Source organism: Perna viridis, chromosome 9, assembly GCF_037379345.1.
Source record: "Perna viridis isolate PV_CMFRI_1.1 ecotype Kerala chromosome 9, ASM3737934v1, whole genome shotgun sequence".
In the NCBI taxonomy this organism is placed as follows: Eukaryota; Metazoa; Mollusca; class Bivalvia; order Mytilida; family Mytilidae; genus Perna; species Perna viridis.
In genome coordinates this window covers 14,204,353-14,226,028 of record NC_142453.1, presented here as the reverse complement: position 1 = coordinate 14,226,028, position 21,676 = coordinate 14,204,353, and the positions used below count along the sequence as shown (strand labels likewise).

At 32.7% G+C, this 21,676-nt stretch overlaps 2 protein-coding genes across 6 annotated transcripts in view; one reads left to right on the top strand and one right to left on the bottom strand.

The window, feature by feature from the left end:
* Window positions 1-471, bottom strand: part of LOC148606881 (putative clathrin heavy chain 1) — a 46,970-nt gene extending 46,499 nt beyond the window's left edge. For all 4 annotated transcript variants that reach the window (XM_088545041.1, XM_088545043.1, XM_088545042.1 and 1 more), the window contains exon 1: window positions 267-471. In XM_088545041.1, coding sequence (XP_088401167.1) covers window positions 267-320 — 54 coding nt within the window. In that variant the 5' untranslated portion in view covers window positions 321-471. The remainder of the gene's footprint in view (window positions 1-266) is intronic.
* A 7-nt stretch (window positions 472-478) lies between these two features.
* LOC148606880 (ribosome maturation protein SBDS-like) overlaps window positions 479-21,676 on the top strand; it is a 33,353-nt gene continuing 12,155 nt past the window's right edge. Inside the window, exons 1-3 of one of the 2 annotated variants that reach the window (XM_088545047.1) lie at window positions 479-726; window positions 4,997-5,126; window positions 18,315-18,515. In XM_088545047.1, coding sequence (XP_088401173.1) covers window positions 599-726; window positions 4,997-5,126; window positions 18,315-18,515 — 459 coding nt within the window. In that variant the 5' untranslated portion in view covers window positions 479-598. The remainder of the gene's footprint in view (window positions 727-4,996; window positions 5,127-18,314; window positions 18,516-21,676) is intronic. The other variant, XM_088545046.1, reaches the window with a different exon arrangement.

Genomic DNA, 21,676 nt, shown 5'->3' with positions numbered 1-21,676 from the left:
TCAACCTGCAGGCTGCTGGCATATTTAAGTAGGACTGCGTGCTGGGTAAATTTAACACCGATGTCAGTTACTCTCAATACACAATAAACAACCTGAATATACAGAAGGATGCCCCTGCTGGGTGGGTGTAACACTCATATTTCACCGAAAAAAAATCTGACTGACACGATGTTTCACCAATTAACATGGATTTAAAACTTAGACTTGAGTGTAGGAGAAACAAATGTCCCTGAGTGTACTGTACATATAATCGTAAGTGTTATTACCTGAATAAGCTCGTGAATAGATATTGGAGGCGTGTTGTTGTTATTGTTAGTCATTTTCCTGACTTCATTTTCGTAAAAAATATCCCGAACGAACTTTACGTCTCTAGCTACATAGTGTCAGCATCTTTCACTCAGTCTCATCAACGGTATTTATTAGGTAAATCCATCGCGCACCTGCAGTGGAGCTCTTCCCAAATGAAAACAATGAATCGTATAGTTAACAATTACTTCCGGTGTTGCCGAACGTAGACAAACTCTTATTATATTATATTTCAAAGCAGATCGAATAAGTGAATGCCAGGAGGGATTTCTTTATATAAACAAATGGAAGAATGGCTGTATTTCAGCCTACAGGACAGAAGAGATTAACCAATGTCGCAATCGTTAGGATGAAAAAGGGTGGTAAACGATTTGAGATTGCTTGCTATCCAAATAAAGTAACCTCATGGAGAAACAAAATGTAAATACCGTGTACCTGTAATAAAATGATTGTTATTTTTGTTGATAAACGAATAAAGCAAGTCTCCTGTTTATATAAATTGATAAAAGTGTGTTTTGAAAGAACATGGGGTTCTCCTGTAAATTTTTTACTGAATATTACATTGTATAAGTGGGTTAACCCGTTTTCGGTGGTCAGAATATTAAACTTTAGATAAAAATTCAAAACAACATTTGATGCACCTTATTCTTTTCTATTCACCAGTGACATAAATGTACAAGTGCTTTTGCAAAGTTCTGATTGGAATCTCATATTAACACATGGCAGGGAACGAGATCTCATTCTTACTTAATTAACAATAACAACTTAACTTAAAGTGATCATGATCATAACTGAAAAGCATTGTGAATATTGAAGTAAAATCTTCCAAGTTCTAATTCTACGATATCTTAGCTTCATGTTTTTTATACTGAGGGGAGCCTGGGATTTTCAATGTTGCTAAATAATTTTTTTCTGCTCTTCTTAAAATTATTTAATTTTGTTTCAGTAACAATTGAATTATAATTTTTTTGTTTAGGAATATGGCAGTTTTTTTTATCAAGGGAGGACATATGAAAGTAAGGATAATCAGATATTTTATCCTTGTTAAGACCAAATAAAATTAATGAATAGATTTAAATTCTCTCCCGCTCCTAAAAAATAACAATTTTTTTAGATGGGATGGGAATTTCAAAATGAGGATTTTTTTCACTTCAGTTTCATGTATTTAGGTACTATGATATACAAATCTTTCAATTCTTAGTTGCCAAAATAATGTTTCTTCTCTGAAACTGATGTGGCTATAGATTTAGAACATGTCTATACAAAAAAAGATAAAATGTCTATACAAAAAAAAGATAAAATAAGGCCAGTAAATATTTGTTAAGGAGTAAAAAATAAAAAAATAAAATCCTCCCAACCACCCCATATTTTTGATGAGGGTTGGATGAATTTACTTGGCCTAAACAAGACATGGCTTTGTCTCTAGCCAGGAATTGACGAGGAGCTGCTTTTTTTTTCTAAACCATACAAAGCACAAGAAACTCATGCAGGCTGGGATTAGCTTCCTCAGCAATAGCACAAGGAAGTCTGAGACTTGTGCAGGCCAGAACGTTTCTCCCTGCGATAGCACAAGAAAGTCTGGGACTTGTGCAGGGAAGCAGCCCATGTCACAATCAATTATGCATGGCCAATCTAGAGTGTATAGCCCTTTAGCACCCCAAAATATATCAATTAGGCAATAAGCAATCTATGAGTAAATTCACGATTGTATATTATTTCTAATTAAAATTCTTGCACGCTTTTATAAAAAATAAGGGGGGTGACAGGAGACAATCTTGGCATATTTCTTGTATATTCATTGAAGGATGGTGAGAGTGTTGAATTGTGGATGACTTGGCATTTGCTGTTTTTGTAGAGTCCTTGGATAATATTTACAATTTGACAGGGATTCCACAGTGTCTTAGTACCTTCCAAAGTGCATTTCCATGCTAAGGCCTTCTTGAAGTCCACAAAGTTTATGTAGAGGGCTGATTGCCATTCCATTTACTCCTCGATGATGACCTGTAATGTAGCAATTTGGTCATTACATGATAGACCCCATTGGATCTATTGGAATCTGTAGAGTAGCTGAATTCCTCTTCAGTTTTTGGCAGTTGCTCAGATCACCCTTCTTTGGAAGCATGATGATGTAGCTTATACTCCACTCCTCAGGGATTTCCGCTGTTTCCCAGATGTTTTCAAACAGCTCATGCAAAGTGCTGTAGGGCCCTGTGCAGGTCCGAGTGTCAAAAGAATAGGTGAACATTGCTGGTCGGGCGTTTAACCCCAAAAAATCAATCAGTCAATCAATGAGGATGTTGTAGGTTTTTTCCTGGTTGATCTTCAAGACCTCAGGTGGAATGTGAGTAGTTCAGGTTCTTATTAGCAATGTTAAATAACATTTGAAGTTGATCAAAATACTCATTAAAGACAATAAAGCCATCATCTCGGAGCTAATTATGTTGTGCTTGTTTGGGAACTTGTCAACAATAAAGTTAATAAGTTCTTACACTTGTGTGTCGCATATGTCAGGGCTAAGGACTGTCCTCATTGCACATTGTATTAAAAACTAATTCTGACAGAACAAATTGTAATATTAGAAGTAAGTTTTCATTGCTCAAAAGTATACCATAGTCTTCTTTTTTCATTTCAAAGTGAACGTTTTCAGCTGCTTATAGGTAGCAAAAAATTATCAAGAAGTATAAGCAATTTCCACAATGGGAAATAATTGGACAGCATGGTATTCTTATCTTTTCTCTATTGGAGATAAAATCTGAATTGGTTGTAATGTTTTGGGGTAGTTTGTGTATTTTTTGCATCTTTTTAATGTTTGTTAATAGTTTGTTTAATATACTGGATTGATAAAACACAAAAGTCTCTGGATATTGATATCCATTTAGTTGCTCATTATAACATCATGAATTTTTCAACTATAAACAGTAAAATGTTAATATTAAAGACATTTGTTACATACTTCTTCATACATAATTTAACATGTGATTTCTCTCCTTTCCTTTTCTTTGTTTTTATTTTTTTTTTCTACCTAAACTTTTTTTTATGAAAAACAGAATACAGCATTATTTTTTTCACCATTTAGCATTAAGGAATTCATTTATTTTTTTCTTGCCATAGCAACATTTTTTTTTTAAATGTTCCTTCAAAGTGAAATTAATATATTTTTTTCAAAAATATCACAGCCCTCCCGCTCAATATAAAAAATATTACAGAGTTTTAATACAAATCAGGGGTGCCTTTCCAAAACTAACAGCCAAATACTATGTTTTCAAAAATATCAGGTACTTAGACACTTGCACAGGATGAAAGCATTCATAGAGGAGGTGGAAAAAACGGTATAAATGATAACACCCTTTTCTATTCATTTTCTCGCAATTTTAGTTCCTAAAGTTCATGCACAATAAGGTATTTTGAAAAGCTGCCTGCTGATGCTGAGTAGAGAACCTACATGTAATATGGCAGGGGACTAAAACCTGCTGGATATCATTCTTCATTTAAATTACACCTGTTTACCATTACATATATTACATCTGTCTGTGTATAAATGCTTAACTACATTTAAACAATATGTCCACAAAATTTCAACTTTTAATATTAAGTTTTACAAAATTTGACCTTGTTTACTTGGTGTGCGAAACAGTGTGTCTAAATGTTACTGTATAGTGCACCCTAATCATAAAAATATATGTATATAATCAACCATACACAACAATAATGTTGTTGAATCAATTCACTTTGGTAACAGTTTATCATGATAAATCAGAGTGGAATTATGGATAATATATATGTACAGTTAAAAAGATTTTTTTATTTTATCTTTTATTTTCCAGTTAATTAAAAATTCTGTTGGTTATTATATTTCATGTTTGGGTGAGAGACCAAAATATTTGTAATGAAAAGACTAAGACATTATGTTATATTGTGAAACATTATATAACAACAGATGTACAGACATACATACTTCCTCTACAAGGTATAATGCATTAATTTTTAGCAAGATAACTAGCAAGTGCCCTGTAAAAAACATTTAACCAGTATATAAGAATATAAGACTTATAAAAAAAAATTCTTCTATTACTTTCATATAGATCGACATCTTTTTAGCTTATCTGGCTTAAGGTCATCTTAGCTATTGCCATCACTTGGCATCTGTTGTCATTGTCTGTTGTCGTCCGTCGTCGTGAACAATTTTTCAAAACTCTTCTCCTCTGATACTACTTAACCAATTAGAACCAAACTTGGTATGAATGTTTTTAGGGTATTCTGCATAGAACTGATGTGGGGATTTTTGATCCATAGAATAACTTTAAATAGAACAAAGGGGTCAGACAAGTTTTTCAAATATATATCTAAAACCATTAGGTTATGCAAAATTCTGGCTATGGAGAAGTGTTCAGCATGATGAGATCTATATTTGACCATGATGGAGTTATTGCTTTTTTTGACGTTTTATCCCTATTTTTAATATTATTTCTTCAAAAATTTTCTTCTCTGAAACTACCAGATCCTTCATGTGTCAAAATTGCTGGACAACTCTATGTGAGAGTTATTGTCCTTGAAAGGCAAACATTTAACTAGGTGAGCAATTCAGGCTGCTGGGAGCCTTCTTGTTTAAAATCAGTAAAAGTGTGTTTCAGGCAATTATTCAGCTTACTGATATTCTTTCATTGTTAACTGATAATAACTGATGTTTCAGAGAGACTGATATTGATGAAGTTCTGCAGACTCACACTGTGTTTAACAATGTTTCCAAAGGGGAAGTGGCCAAGTCTGATGTACTCAAAAAAGCCTTTGGTAATGACAACCAGAAGGAAATATGTTTGCAGGTAATGTGTACAATATAAAGCTATATTTATTTTTAAAAGATGTTCCAGTAGTATCTGCATTATGGATTTTATGCTCAGAAGATTTTGTTTTCTTTTCTATAGATGCAAAGAAGCATGGACATTTGTTATTTGTCTGGCCTTTTTACATGTATGTCTAGCTGTTTTTGGACAAATATGTAGTGATGTACACACATATGACCTATCATTCTTTTGCACAATTCCTTGATGGATTAATTGTGATGAAAATTTGTAATAAAAAATTTGAGACTAACAGTAATGATTGAACATTATGTTATTTCATTGATGTTACAAACAATATTTTTTTTACAAAATATAAAATGCAATTCTTCCAGCAGATGTTTTGAAAATGTTTTGATTTAATGCTTACAAGTGTTGCTATCATCTAAACCATTTAAGCATACTTTATAGAAGTTATTTGATATATTTGCATATACTAATTGCAGGTGCTGTTATTTACTTACCCATTAAGAAGACTAATATTTGGATACTTCAGTGTAAAATATGACTGAACCAGGCATAAAAGATTTAAGATATTATTAAAGGCGCATGTATTGATATATCAAAATGAAATCACAAAGTAAAGTTTCTATCATATTGTTCACTAACACTAGTTTTAGACCTGCTAATTTGGTTACCGTTTTGCATATTTTAAAGCTCAAATAATTTCTGAATCTTGTGATACAGAAAATTCAAGCTGTTAAGGCATAATTGAGTCGCAATGATGTTACAAAAAACTGCTTCTATACAGTTTTCAAAGAAATTTTAAAAAGAAATAATATGATAAGGTGTAGTTTTGAATAAAAACATATAGAGTGCAATATTTGAACAACAAAATATTTTGTCAGGGTCTCAGGGATCTTAATCACAAAGCATATGTTAGCTAGCAGGGCCTTAACATGCCCATTAAATCTCTGTTGAAACATTTTCTGTTCACGAAACACCTGTTAATTACGGGTCCTTTAAAGGAGAAAAATTAACAGATAGATTATCTGACTGGTTAATTGGGCACTTCATGTTTATTTCTGTAAATCAATTATGCAATCAACTTACATTTTAAAAAATGCATATTGTTACATGTAATTTAAGCTTTTCTTCAGCTTTATATATTGTGGACATTATTAAATGACTCTTGAGAACTATAAGAAATGTGGATTAGTTTACTTGATTGAAAATTGCAATCTGTTTATGAGAAAATTTCCCAACTAATTAGGCCATTTATTTCAACACATGAAAGAGGTTTTCTTAATGTTGAGTATTGATTATAGAGTCAGAAAATTTGAATGTTGAGCTTAAAAAGTCAAGTATCGAGTAAGAATCTTCAAAACTAAAATACTAGTAATACCAAGAATTATGTGGCTTTTTCATCAACTGCAGTGAGGTGTGTATAAATGAAGTGATACATTCAAGATGAAATTGAGACCACAAAAAATCATTAAGATGAATATTAAAAATAAGAAAACTGAAGTGTAAAATTGTATCTAGTAATACAATTTCTCTTGAATGCATTATTCCGTTCAGCAGTAATGTAGAAGATGGGGACAAAACAGATGGACAACATGTTCATAATACATCCCAGTTTGGTATAGCTGAGTAAGTGATTTGCAAATGCTAAATGCAAAACTGCAATACCTCTGGGTACCAAATAATGCATGTCAAAACTTTTCATACTTGTGGTGTCACTTATCCATTCTTTTCAACAGAACTGCATTGATACTCACTTTCTTTAGAAACAACAGCGAAAAAGATTGGGAAAAGCATAATTTTTCGCAATAGGCTTATGCCCATAAATGCGTATGATGACAGTGATTAAACTTATTATTGCTATTTTTAATATTATTTCTTTCAAAAATCTTCTCTGACACTTCTTGACCAATTAGAATCAAACTTGGTATGAATGTTCCTTGAGGTATCCTGCATTGAACTAATTTGGGATTTTTGATCCGTCAAAAAACATTGCAGCCATTTGTGAAAATGGAACATAGGGGTCAGACAGTAGTTTTTTGCATATTCATGTATCTTCAAAACCGAAAGGTTTAGCCAAATTCTTTCAGTTGCTGAAATGATCTTACTACCGGTATAAGGTCTACAAAAGTCCCCAGTGGTGAAAGTTGTCAGACGACCCCTTGTAAAAGTAATTTCCCTTGAAAGGCGAAAAATTATGTTTACTCCTTTAATGCAATTTTTACCATTTTTATACGACCACAAAAATTTGCAGGTTGTTATAATATTGGTGTGGCACTGTCGTTGTCGTCCGTGTCATAGTCTGTCAACACTTGGTGTTTGTGTGATAACATTAGTATTAGTTCGCTGATCATCACTTGGCATCTGTCGTCGTCATGTCGTCGTTAACAATTATTTAAAATTCTTCTCCTTTGAAACTGCAAGACCAATCAGAACCAAATGTGGTATGAATGTTTCTTAGGGTATTCTGCATAGAACAGATGCAGGGATTTATGATCTGTTGGAAAACATGGCTGCCCTTACTAAAAATAGAACAGAGGGGTCAGACAAAAGTTTTTTGTACATATCTCCAAAATCATAAGGTTTAGCCAAATTCTGACTGAGTAAAAGTGTTTGGCCTAATGAGATCTATCTCTGGTCAAATTTTCATTCTAATCTGTAAAGCCATGTTGGAGTTATTGCCCTTTTTCAACATTTCTTCCCTATTTTTAATGGTATTTCTTTCCAAAATATTCTCTGAAACTATATGACCAATCAGAACCAAACTTGGTATGACAGGATTTTGGATCCGTCGAAAACATGGCTGCCATTAGTAAAAACAGAACATAGGTGTCAGACAGTAGTTTTTCACATATATCTCAAAAACTGTTTCAGTCCCTAAAGTGATCTGCACAACTATTTGACAGATTGATGACCACTGACTAATTGATCGCTGACGGATCGATAACCGATGACCGGTGACCGATCTGATTGCAGTTTTGTTATGTAAAATGAGGGATGATGGGTTCATATCAGTTCATGTATTTTTTTTTTTTTAATGAAAACCAATATGCTATCATATTGAATTTACCTTAAATTTAAGATATCAAATCCGCATATTGTATTTTGTTAAAAAATAAAACAAATGTAAAATAAAAGTAATTAAATGATGTTTAAATCTATTGCACTATGTAAGTATGTGTAAAAACTAACAGTCACGTTTTCAGAGTAATTCTCTTGAGACAGTTATTGCATTGAGTTATGATACAGCTTTCAACCCCATTTAGTTTGGTGTTTTCTGACCGGCGATTATTTGGTTAAAAAAGTCATTGTTTCATGTTTTCATCATATTTATTTATCTATGGTGTAACGCATGATTACATAACAATTTTTCATATTGTGCATATGAGATGATTTATTTTGGTGACATGATTTTTATTTTTCTATAATAATAACTGGTGTCCTCTGTGTTCTGTTGGCTATCGGCAAACATATAGATTGTTTGATTTTAATAGTGTCTAAGAGTATAGCATAAATACTGATGATTTCAGTGGTCATTGTTTTAACTTAATAATTTCCATTTTCATGTAAAAAAGTTTCAGTGCACTAAATGTATTGATTTAATATTAATACATGTATACTTAATGGAAGCTGATCATTTTGAATCAAGTCTCTTGTATTACTATTCTGATTAAGTACATTTTTGATAATTTATTATTTTCTGGTTAAAGGATCATCAGTTTGATTTAGATTTTTTTCCTTACAAAACATACAGAGGTTTAGTTTTGTTGTGCTGTTTGATTTTTAATGGATTGTACTACAAGTGGAGGTATTTGTGTTTACAGATACATCTAGTTTAATTATGCCCCTCCACAAAGTGGTCGTGGCATATAGTTTTTCCATAACATCCTTTGGTTTGAAATCAAGGATTAAACAGTATCAATCCTATGAATAATTCATTGCAAATATACAGAATACTACCAAAACTTATGATAAATTTTGGGCCTCATTCCAAAATAAATTTCTGAATTTATTTTGTTGTATCCTTTTTGTTAGCTCACCTGGCCATAGGCCATGTGAGCTATTGCCATAATTTGGCATCCATCGTCGTTGTCGTTCACAATTCTTCAAACATCTTCTCCTCTGAAACTACTGCATGGATTTAGATGAAACTTAAGATGATTCTTCCTTAGAGTATTTTTGATCTGTTAGAAAACATGACTACTGCTACTGAAAATAGAACATAGGGGTCAGACAGCAGATTCTCGCATATATCTCCAAAACTGTTAGGTTTAACTGAATTCTTACATGGGAGTAAAAGTGTTTACCATGATGAGATCTATCTGTGATGAAATTTTGGTGAAAATCTGTTGACCCATATTGAAGTTATTGCCCTTTTTATGATTGTTTTGATTTTTGATTGGTGAAAAAAACATGGCAGCTGTTACTAAAAATAGAACATAGGGGGTCATACAGCAGATTTTTGCATATATCTCCAAAACTGTTGGGTTTAACCAAATTCTAACATTGGGTTAGTGTTCAGGATGATGACATCTATCTATGGTCAATTTTTTTCCCCTCAGAATCTACTGTACACAATAGAATGAAAGTTGGTATTACTGTTTTTGTAGGGTATCCTGCAGAAAATGAATGTTTGGATTTTTGATGAATGAAAAAAACATGGCCACTGTTACTAAAAACAGAACAAAGGGGTCAAAATACAGTTTTTTTGCAAATAACTCATAAACCATTGAATTAAGCCTAATTCTGATGGGGAATAGTTTATTGTTTACCATAAGAAGACAGACATATGCCAAAATTTCAAAATTGTCATTTTAATGTGAACAACTCTGAAACTAATTGCAACAAAATTTAATTGAAGTTGGCATATTTTTTTTTAGGGTTTCCTCCACAAACTGATCATTTGAAATTTTTCATCATGGCTGTCATTACTAAAAATAAAACATAGGGGGTCAAAATGCTTTTTTTGCTATTTTTTCATCAATTATAGAAGAATAATGAAAATGAAAGCTACCCATAAGATAAATATGATATTTTGAGTTGACTGGCAGTGTTGAAATTATTTTTAGGTGGCCATTTTACGACCATTTTCACCAGTTGCTTAGATTCATACATTCTGAAACTAGGTGTTTTAGGTTCAATGGTGATGATGAAAATTGTTCTAGGAGGCCATTTTCTTTCTAATTTTTAAACTTGCTTTGATTTTAATGATAATTGGTTGATATAGTAAACATGGTCTCCTGATATGATTGTATGTTCTCTTTCAGCAAATGTATACTGAGCTAATGCCCCCTCAGACCTGGTGGAATAACAAGGCATAGGGGGACCCCCACCCAAATTTTTTTTTCTAGAGGTTCTAAAAACACTTTGAAGGCTTTTTACATGCCTTAGGTACTCTTTTGTACTTAAATCATTCATCAATGTATGCTCTTTTTCAGCTTTTTTTATGTTGTTAAACATGGTAACAAAGCATGATACCTTTATTTATATTACATTGTATTATTATATTAATAGGGTATGGTTTGTCAGATGAGTGATTCAGGCTCTTCGAGAGCCTCCTGTTTCTTTTCTATTTAATCACAAATTCAATGAATATTCATAAAGTTCAGAAATTTTATAGTACATGTATATGCATCAAAAGGTGTGTGTGTGTGTGTGTGTGTGTGTGTGTGTGTGTGTGTGTGTGTGTGAAGGTGGATGGTTATATGATTTTCTTCTTTTTTCTTTCAATTATTATTATTATTATTTTTATTTACATTCTATCATTAATTGAACTCTAACATGTTAATGTATTGTGTAGTCTTGGATACAGTTTTGTGACATTTTACCTCCCAACACAAGTCAGGTGGTGGTTGTTTTTCTTTTTTGTCTGATTGGGAAATTTTTTTATTGGATTGTGTAGGAAAATCCCTGCCTGCATTTTTCAATCAGATTTCAGATAACTTCTATGGTTTCTGAGTTATAAGTCAAAGGGCTGCACCCCAAAAAATCAACTTTTATTTTCTGATTTTGAAAACTTTTATTTGAATTCAAATTTTGTAATATTGAGGGTCCAAACCAGTTGTGTCCATAATGAATTGTAAGTCCTTATATTTAATGTGTCAAAAATATATTGTATCTACACTTGCCTCAAGAGATTCCTCATGAAAATCCCAGCCTTCAATTTTCAGTTGGATTTTAGATATCTCTTATGGTTTTCGAAGGGGCCAAAGGAGTCCACACCCCAAAATTTTGGACTTTTTATTTTTGGTGCGATTTTTAATTTTTTTTTAGATTCCATATGAAAATCCCAGCCTAGATACAAGAGCTTTAAGAAGCATGCTTACCAAATTAACCTTATTTACTATTTACTATTATTTACTATTATTGAGGAATTAGGTACAGAGTGATCCATGTATGCACCATAAAACAGACCTTTATACTTAAATTGAATTTCAAAATATTGTGCAATATTGTGTTTAAATGAGTTGTGTCCAAAATGAACTGTAATAGTACTTGGGCTGAGATAACCCCCCGTGCACCCCCCACTCATCAACCAAAATATGATTTTCAGGTACCCTTATACCTCCCATTTATGAATCTTTTTGTCACAAAAAAGTAAACGGAAGCATTTTGTATTTTTTTTGCTACTTTTAATATCATGTTGAGGCAAAAATAATTTTTTTTGGAAGTTTTTTTTATTCTATGAGCTTCTTCTTTCTACAGAACGAGGTAAATGGACATATGTATGCTTCATCATGTAGCCCAATGTCTCAGCTTTAAAATTATACCACAAAAGTTTCGATAACACTAAGGGTTTTGCAGCAAAATGAAGGAAATGTACCCCTACCCTGTGTAGTCAGAATTTATCAAAAAAAGCGAAAATGGGATTTTCAATTTTCGGCCAAAAGTCGCATAAATTTGACTCTACAAGTTATTGCTCAACTAAAATGTCTCAAACTTGGTGTCACTCGATAGATAATTTAATTTTCTACATAAATAAACCATGATAACCTAAATTTCAGGAAAGAATTTTTTAAAAATGTTAAAAATTATACCCCTACTCCTAGAAAACTGGTCTCAGTATTAAGCAGAATTCTCATTCACAGCATACTAACACTGTAAAACTCATATTTTAGGCATTCATAATTAAGATAATGATGTTCCCAATATATCTGATCAATTCAGGTGCTTAGATTTTCTTTTTGGGGTAACAATTACCATAAAATTGTAAAAATGGGAATTTTCAGAATTTCAGAATTTTTTTCTATATCATCTGTTATTTCCCTTTTTCCAGAATACTGTAATTTAATCAAACTTTTGTGTGATAGGGTACATTAATATAGTACATGTATCTAAGCTTCAAAATGAGCCCAAGTAATAAATATTTGAACTTTCTAAGTCAAGTTGGGTGAAAAATTGCCACCCCTACCCATGAAAAAAATAACTCAACATGAACCAAAATGTTTATTGATTTATAAACGGTGTATAATAGACATGTTGGGTACAGTTGTTTTAATTATCGGTGTATACTACATATCTTCTCATTTCAGGCACATTTTTTTCAGTTTCAATGTGACAATAATGAGTTTTTCATAAAAAGGTGAATTTTCAGAATTTCATATTTTCTCCCATTTCACCTATAATTGGCATTTTTTTTCAAATACCTTATTTCAAATAATCTAATGTATATTCAGATACAATTATATGGTGTCTTAGCTTTGTAATGAGCACAAGTGATAAACATTTGAACTTTTCCAGGTACAATTAGGTGAAAAATTGCCACCCCACCCATGCAAAAAATACCTAAACATGAACCAAAATGTTAATTTTTGGCGCTTAAAAGGTGTACAATAGACATGTTGGGTACATCTGTTTTAATTATCAATGTATTAAACATATCTTCTCATTTTAGGTGAGTTGTTTTCAGTTTCAAGCTGACTATAATGAGTTTTTCATAAAAGGGGACATTTTCGGATTTTCATATTTTCTTCCATTTCACCTGTAATGGGCAATGTTTTTCAAGTACCCTACCTAAACAAGCTTTTGTATATTCAATCACATTTATGTAACGTCTTACCTTTCAAATGAGTCAAGGCAATACACAATTAAATGTATTCCAGGTCATTCAGTCAAAAGAATGTTACCCGTACCCACTAAAATCTGCCCCAATTTGAAAGAAAATGATTGTTAATAGCATACACGAACTGTACACAATGTCTGTCTGGCATTTAATATGGAGATCTTCTTGCATCAATCACATTGTCAATCAAAATTATGCTTTTCTTGTCCAGAAGACGACAAAATATTAAAAAAAGGAAATTTAAGAAACAGATTATCACACATTTTAGCAAGTGAATTGTATTTTTTTGTTTAAAATATCACAGTTTTTGCATGATTTGATTTTGTTTACTATCGTTATTTTTATACATATAAGGTTTCAAAGAGGCATCTATGATGAATGATTGACATACATGTGTCCAAGACTATTTAAAAAAAGCTAATATACCACATACAAAGTCAGGGTTTTTCATGGAAATTTTAGTGGGTATGCTATGAATAAGAATTCTGTTTGATACTGAGACCAGTTTTCTAGGGGTAGGGGTAATAATTTTAACATTTTTTGAAAATCCTGTAATAAAAATTAAGTTTTTGTGGTTTATTTATGTAGTAAATTAAATTATCTATGGAATGACACCAAATTTGAGACGTTTTAGTTGAGCAATAACTTATAGAGTCAGGATAGGAAACTCACTCCAATTCTAGCCAGTCTTGAATACAATTTTTCAATATATTTACTACATGTCTTTATAGATTTTTGCTAAAATTAGCCAGCCCTGCCAAAAAAATAGCCAGTCTTGGGCTGGCGGGCAGGCTTCTATTTTTAACTCTGATAGAGTCAAATCCATGTGACTTTTGACGGAAAAATAGAAAATCCCATTTATCGCTTTTTTTGATGAATTCTGACTACAAAAATTGTCAAAATTCATCATTAATACTGTAGGGGTTTTGACATTGAAAAATATGTCAATTTAAGGGATTTTTCGGCAGGGTAGGGGTACATTTCTTTCATTTTACCACAAAACCCTATGAGTTATCACAACTTTTTTGGTACCATTGTAATGCTGAGACATTGGGCTACACGATGATACCTAAAATTCTTCCGCGACAAATTGATATAAAAGCACCTAAAAATCACCATGAAGTTGATAAGTGGGGGGTGCATGGTGGACCCTTCCAGCCCATGGACTGTAAGTACCTATTTTCAGTATGTCAAAAACTAACATTGTGCTCACACTTGCCTCAAGTTGACAGATTTCAACTTGCTGTGATTGTATCTTGCTCCGCTTGGCGGAGCTTTATATTTTGCTATTTTTTTATTTTATTTTTTTATTTTTAAAATCTTCTCGTCTGCAACTTATAATCTGAAGAATTTGCATAAAACTTGGTATGAATGTTTCATGAGGTATCCTGCCCTGAATTGATGTGGGGATTATTGATTGGCCAACATGGCTGCTGTTAACTAGAAACAGATTGTATTGGTCAAACAGCAGTTTTCATACAACTGCAAAAAATAAATGGTCAGGACAATAACTTCGGTTTAAGGGCATAGATCTTTAAGAAGTTGACACCCCAAAAGGAAACATGAGATTGATTTTGGGAGTTGTGACTTGAGTTGCTTAGGAATTACAGACAATAAAAAAGCATTTTCATGATGTTGGATATTAACTTGAGTAAATGTGATTGGATCTCTTAAATTGTACCACAGGTTGTCATACTATTAAAAGGTTGGATTGATTTAGGAGGTTGTGACTTACATGAACCATTTATGAATTAGCAGCTAAAAAAAGGGCCATAAACGAGTATTTTCATGATGTCCAGACAATAACTTAATTAATGGTAAATGGGTCTCTTTGAAATTATACCTGAAAGGCTGAAATAGATCAGACAGACAGATGGATATACACGCAAGGGCAAAATTTTTCAGAAGGTTTCAAAATTGTAGTTTTAATTTATTTTTAGGACTATTTCTTAAACTACTAGTATTTATAAATTGGGCCTATAAACAAGTATTTTCAATGTGTTATAGATGATAATGATAATGATATAAAATCATAAGTCAAACAATTATTATGTGACCAATTTGTACAAAAATTGCATAGTGATGTTGAGCAAACTTCTAGATGTCAGTTCTATCTGTCAAAGTGAATTTGGAAATATCTGATAAAACTGAAAAGAAATAGAAGATTTTTCATTTGTAAAATGTGCACATTGAACCAGAATTTTTTTCTTGAGACATGTCACTGGAATAGAATTTCTTGCAAAAATCTTGAAATCTAGAATTCCTGATGCTTGGACAATAACTTGACTGTAAGTGAATGGATCTCTTTGAAATTGTAGTGCAAGGTGCCATACTAAAAAAAAAGATCGTTGGAATTGGTTTTGGGTGTTGTGACTTGAACTGATAAGAAATGAGGGGCAAAAGGGGGCCAGATAGAAGCATTTTATTGATAATAACTTGAGTAAAAATTTAATGTATCTCTTTAAAATTGTACTTAAATTATAAATATAGATGTGCATGCTACACTAATATTCTGTTGGAGTTATTGGACAAGGATGTTGTTGATGCAGCTCCTCTGAAACTTACACTTTTTCAGGAAAAATCCATGTATACTGATCAGTGTTCTAAGATTCCTATTTCCTGTTACCCTGGGCAAGTGAAATTTGGGTCAGGGAAAGTTAGGTACTTAGTTACACTTTTCTGTGGCAAGTTGAAAACTTCATATGCTGTAAGGATTTGTTTTGTTAGGAAAGCAGTCATTGACTGTGGGAAAGTTGATTTTAAATGGATTTTTCCTGAGGAAACCTCAATTCCTGAAAAAATCCTAGAACACTGCTGATGATCAAAATAAAATTTTGCAACATCATGTGGTTTTAATTAAAACATTTTTTCATGTTTTTACAGCAATATTTTTATTACTTCTGAGATTGACCAAGTGTCATGAGTATTTTACTTTTTCTACTTTAACAACAATTAAGTGCCTTAGTTATATTTCATGAAATTACATTAATCTGCCAAAGCAGATGACAAATTGACTTCATGTATTTGTAGCTATTTTATGTTCTTCTTAATGTAGCCTTACATAATTTTGACTCCAAAATGTTAATTAGAGCATAAGCACTTGTTAGCCATATCAATGTCCCTTAGGCAATCACTGTTTTTAAAATCCTGTCTTTTGAGGTAGACACATATTATGGTGTACCAGAGTCTGTCTGTTTGTCATGAGCTCCATTTTCATTTAAAAGAATTACCAATTTTTCTTTTTAGAGTTATAGGACTTTCTTCATACAAATATTTGGTGATTTTCTGTTTTTTTTGACAATAACTCGAAAACTCATTCAGCAATTTCAATGAAACATTGGTGAAGTATTTTTTTATATGATGAGAGCTCCCTGTCCATTTTTGAAAATCCATCATTGTTAACAATTTTTTAAAAACTCTTCTCCTCTGACGCTACTTGACCAATTGGAACCAAACTTGGTATGTATCCTTCTTGGGGTATTCTTTTTGTTTAAATCTGATAAGCCATATTGGAGTAATTGCCCTTTTTTGCTTTTTTTTTTGTTGCTATTTTTAATGTTATTTCTAACAATCTCCTTTGACACTACCAGATGTATTGGAACCAAATTTGGTTTGATACCTTAGAACTAATGTAGGGATTTTTGATCTGTGGAGAAACATTGCTGCTGTTTACTAAAAATAGATTAAGGGGTCAGTCAGGAGTTTTTCTCATATATCTCAAAAATTGTTAGGTTTAGCCAATTCTTTCAATCGCTGCAATGATCCTTATCATAAGGCTAGGGATTCAAGTTGTCAGACAACTCCATGTAACATTTATTGCCATTGAAAGGTGTAAAATGACATTTTTTTTTTACAGTTTTTAGCCAATATCTTGAAAACTATGATACATTGAATGAGAATTTCAGTTGCTGAAATGATCCTTATGATTAGGCCTTCAAAAGTGTGTTCAGGCAACTCCTTGTTAGAGTTATTGCCCTTGAAAGGCAAAGTATTTTGTTTTTAGCAGTTTTCAGCCAAGATCTTGAAAATTATAATAGATAGAATGAAACTTTCAATTGATGAAATGATCCTTATGATAAGTGCTTCCAAAGTCTTGAGTCAAAATTGTAGGATATTTCCTTGTTAGAGTTATTGCCCTTGAAAGGCAAAAATTTAAGCAGGTGAGCGATTCAGGCTCCTGGGGCCTCTTGTTCATAAAAAGGGGGATTTGGCAGTTTTAGGCTGTAAATCAATACTGGTTGCACCTATTTTCATGAAACTTAGGTGCATTTTTCTTCTGATTGATAAGAGATCACTTTCAATTTTTATTAATTTCTGATTTTTAGGTATTGGACTTTATTGATAAAAAAAGGGTGGTGGGATTTACTGCAATAACCTCAAAATGCTTCAGGCCATTTTCTTGAAACTCTGTTGAATAGTTTATTTCTATTAGTTTAAGCTCCCTTTATATTTCGATATATTTTGGATTTTACATTTTTATACGCCCATCTAAGACAGGACGTATTATGGTATACCGTTTTCGGCCCATCCATTCGTTGTCAACACTTCGGACAATAACCCAAAAAATGCTTTCACCAACTTTTATGAAACTTTGGTAAATTGTTCATATCTGTTGATGTAAGTTTCCTGTCAATTTTTATAAATTTCAGATTTATTGATTCTGTGTTATGAATTTTTACACTTTTTGTACAATTACTCTTTTGATCTAGGCTTTGAAATTTTTTATCATATCCTACAGATGCACATACAGAATTAAAATTCTTGGATTTTTGGAAAGCACTGTTTCTGTCTGTCTGTCTGTTCATATTACCTTTTTAAAGTCTTATTGCAAGTATTTTAGTTATTTGACTGCTTCCATTCAGGTCAAAATTTTGTCTTTTGTCATTTGTTTATTCATAATCAAATTTCGGAGGTATATCAAGCATGAACTTTGTGTCCATATTTGCCCCATCTGATCAGGGTTCGACTTCTATAGGCCTATCTAGCTGTGCGCCTTGAAGCATTTTAAATCATGACACCCGCAGCAGGGCTAGATATATACTTCGTACAAGTATATTATGTGTGCCTATTTAGATAGGAAGGATAAAATTCAGAAATTTTAATTGATGGGCTTATTGTGTGTTTTTAAAATATTTTTTTTATAGATTTTAGCAAAAGGGGAACTACAAGTGTCGGAAAAAGAGAGACATGCACAGTTGGAGTCTATGTTTAGAGATATTGCAACTACTGTGGCAGATAAATGTGTTAACCCTGACACAAATCGACCTTACACAGTTACACTTATAGAACGTGCAATGAAAGATTTACATTTTTCTGTTAAACCAACTAAAAGTACAAAACAGCAGGTAGGTTTGTAGTTATATTATGTTACCAGAGGTCTGTGTCTATCTATAACTTTATTTATTATTTTATCCACTGAAAAACATAGTTGCTGTTACCAAAAATAGAACATAGGGTCAGACAGTATTTTTTCTCATATATCTCCAAAACTATTAGACTGGCCAAATTCTGACATGTTTGAAAGTGTTCAGCATGATAAGATCTATCTCTGGTCAAGTTTTCATTTAAATCTGTTAAGCTATGTTGGAGTTATTGCCCTTTTTTGATGTTTTTTTTCTTATTTTTGATGTTATTTCTTTAAAAAATCTTCTCCTCTGAAACTACTAGACTGACAGGATGTAAACTTGATAGATTTTTCCTTAGGGTATTGTGCCATTACTGAAAGTAGAATGCATTTTTTTGCAAATAACTCAAAAACCATTGCCTTTAGCAAAATTCTGGTAGTGGGTCATATTGTTCAACATCAAGAGATAAACCTGTGCAGAAATTTTCAAAATGATTTGTTAACTGATGTTGGAGTTACAGTCCCCGAAACAGCTTTTTTGGCATTTTACGCATGCACAACTTTGAAAAGCTCCTTGGAAACCATTTTACAGAATTCAATGAAAGTTGGCATACTTGTTGTTTATGGTATCCCACACAAAATGACCATTGGGATTTTCGATCTATGAAAAAACATGACTACTGTTACTAAAAATAGAACATAGGGAAGCAGTTTTTTGCAAATAATTCAAAACTATTGCCTTTAGCAAAATTTTGGTTTAGGTCATAATAATGTTATTAAAAGCATTTCATGCATTTGACAGTTCAGTTAATTTTAACTTAGCCTGTCTCATTCCTCAAGTTTTTCAAATAAGCAAATGGTTAACCAAGTGAGTGAGTCAGGCTCTCTTGTTAATGCTATTGTTTTTGTTAACTTTCATAAGTCTTTTCCTGTGACACTACCAGACCAGTTAGACTCAAACTTGGTATTAATGTTCTCTAGGTTATCCTCAATAGAACTGTTTAACAATTTGTGCATGGAGTTTTTTTATTTTGTTGTTTAGCTGAGGTGGTTCAGTGGGTGGCAGTGGCCACTATAAGTTGCCATTGAAACCTTATTGGGAAACACATATTGGTCTATATCTTTGCTTTTACTAAGCCAATAGTGACCAAACTAGGCAGAAATAATAAAAGGCTCAATTTAAACATCTGATTGAATATTAAACAAGATTGCCTCCAGAGGTCATTTAATCATCTGATTGACAGATCTTCAAAGAACAACTTCTCTGAAACATCGGGTGCCAATGTCTTGAAACTTAACTCTTAACATGCTGATTTGTTTGAAAAATTTCTAGATTTCGATATTTTGCAAACTTATGCAAATTATATGCAAATTAGTGCTGATGCTGATTGTTATATATAAGTTAAAGGTAGGTGATCACAGGGTGGGGTGGATAGGGTGAGGAAGTGGTGTGAGGGTGGGTGCCTGGGCATGCACAGGAAAATGGATCTGTTGTCTGAAAATGGTCATTTTTATCATTTTTAACGGTATATGGGGTTCACCAGGGGTAAGAAAGTGTCCAAAGTGCAATTTTTCCCAAAGCTTGTTTCCTCTGATGGTCATTTAAGCCAAATATTGTTCTTTACAGTCGTAAGTGGAAGGTCAGGGGTCCCTGAGAAGGGTCTTTCATGGGAAAAATGAGGATTTTTTGCAGTTTTTGGGCTTCAGATTGGGCTAAAACTGGAAGTGGTTACTATAAGGAGTTGACACTTCGGGAATGGTGAGAGACATCATTATTCAAATGAAGCAATATATGGGTCACTTCTGCTGTTGATAGTACACCTGGTCCATGCTCCCAGTTTTTAGTGGAGTCTAAGTTGCTCATTTACTTTTGTTGCTTTGTATGTATTATTTTAGTTACTTTGTGTTCTTTGTTTTGTTTTTCTGTTTTCTGTGTCTGGCCTTTGTCCCTGGATTACATTCTTTTGATTTCCACTAGAATCTTGGTTCCCTTGATTACTCTTTTATACTCGTGTAATTTATGTTATACATGTCTCATGTTTCCACTGGTAGCTGGAGTCTTTATTAAATGTATATGAGTGGCATTGGAGTGTTCTTCATGGCAGCAGAATGTGATAGATTTAGTTGATAAAGATTTGGTGTTGTGACTGGTGCCAATAAAGTGGAAGTGTTGTAGTGTTCAAAGACATAAGTGATATTTATAAAAAGCTCAGGTCAAGTTAGAGGTACTTCCCTTGACAAAATCAGCGTCGGACAGTATTTATTATTATTTCTACTTGATCATGGCGAACTACAAAGTTCCACCAGTGTAAAAGCCATACAGTAGGTGGCTTGAAGAGGTAAAAGCATGGGAAAAGTTAACTGATCTTGATGCTAAGAAGAGGGGGATAGCTATAGCATTGTCACTTCTTAAAAAAGTGTTCAGTGAGTTAAGCATGGATGATCTTAATGAAAATAATGGTGTTGCAAAGTTTTTTATGGACAAAATATTTAAGAAAGATGAATTAGTGAGGCTTATGAAGCATATGCCGAATTTGATAGGTTTAAAAGCTGTAAAGTAGCAACCATGGAAAATTATGTTAATGAGTATGAAACACTGTACAACAAAACTAAGAAATTTAAGATGGAACTCTTTCGACCAGCTCTTGCCTTAAACTGCTAGAAGGTTGAGAACTAGAAATGGAAGACAGACAATTGGTATTAACTGGAGTTGGTTATTCCAGTGTAGATACACTTTTTAAGCAAATGGCTACATCACTTAAAAAGTTCTTAGGTCAACAGGCAGCCTGATGTAAGGAAATGGAATGTGGAATCAAAGAAGAACTAGCACTTCAAGCATCTGAAGATGTAAATTATTCTAGAAATTGTTTTCGAAGAAACTCTGGTTTAGGGGAAATTATAATACTGGTAACAATAGTAGACAAAAAAAAAATAACACATCCTTCAATAAAACCATTAATCCAAAAGGACCTTATGGTTTACCCCTGAGATGTTTAAGTCGTGAGTCAGTTAGACATCTTGTTAAGCAGTGTCCTCACTCATATGAAAACATGGCTAAACAAACCTTTGAAAATGCAGTACTGTTTACTGGGAACATGACTCAAGAAATTATTGTTCTCTTGACTGAAGCTGCTAACTCTGCTGGTACTAAATAGGGCATGC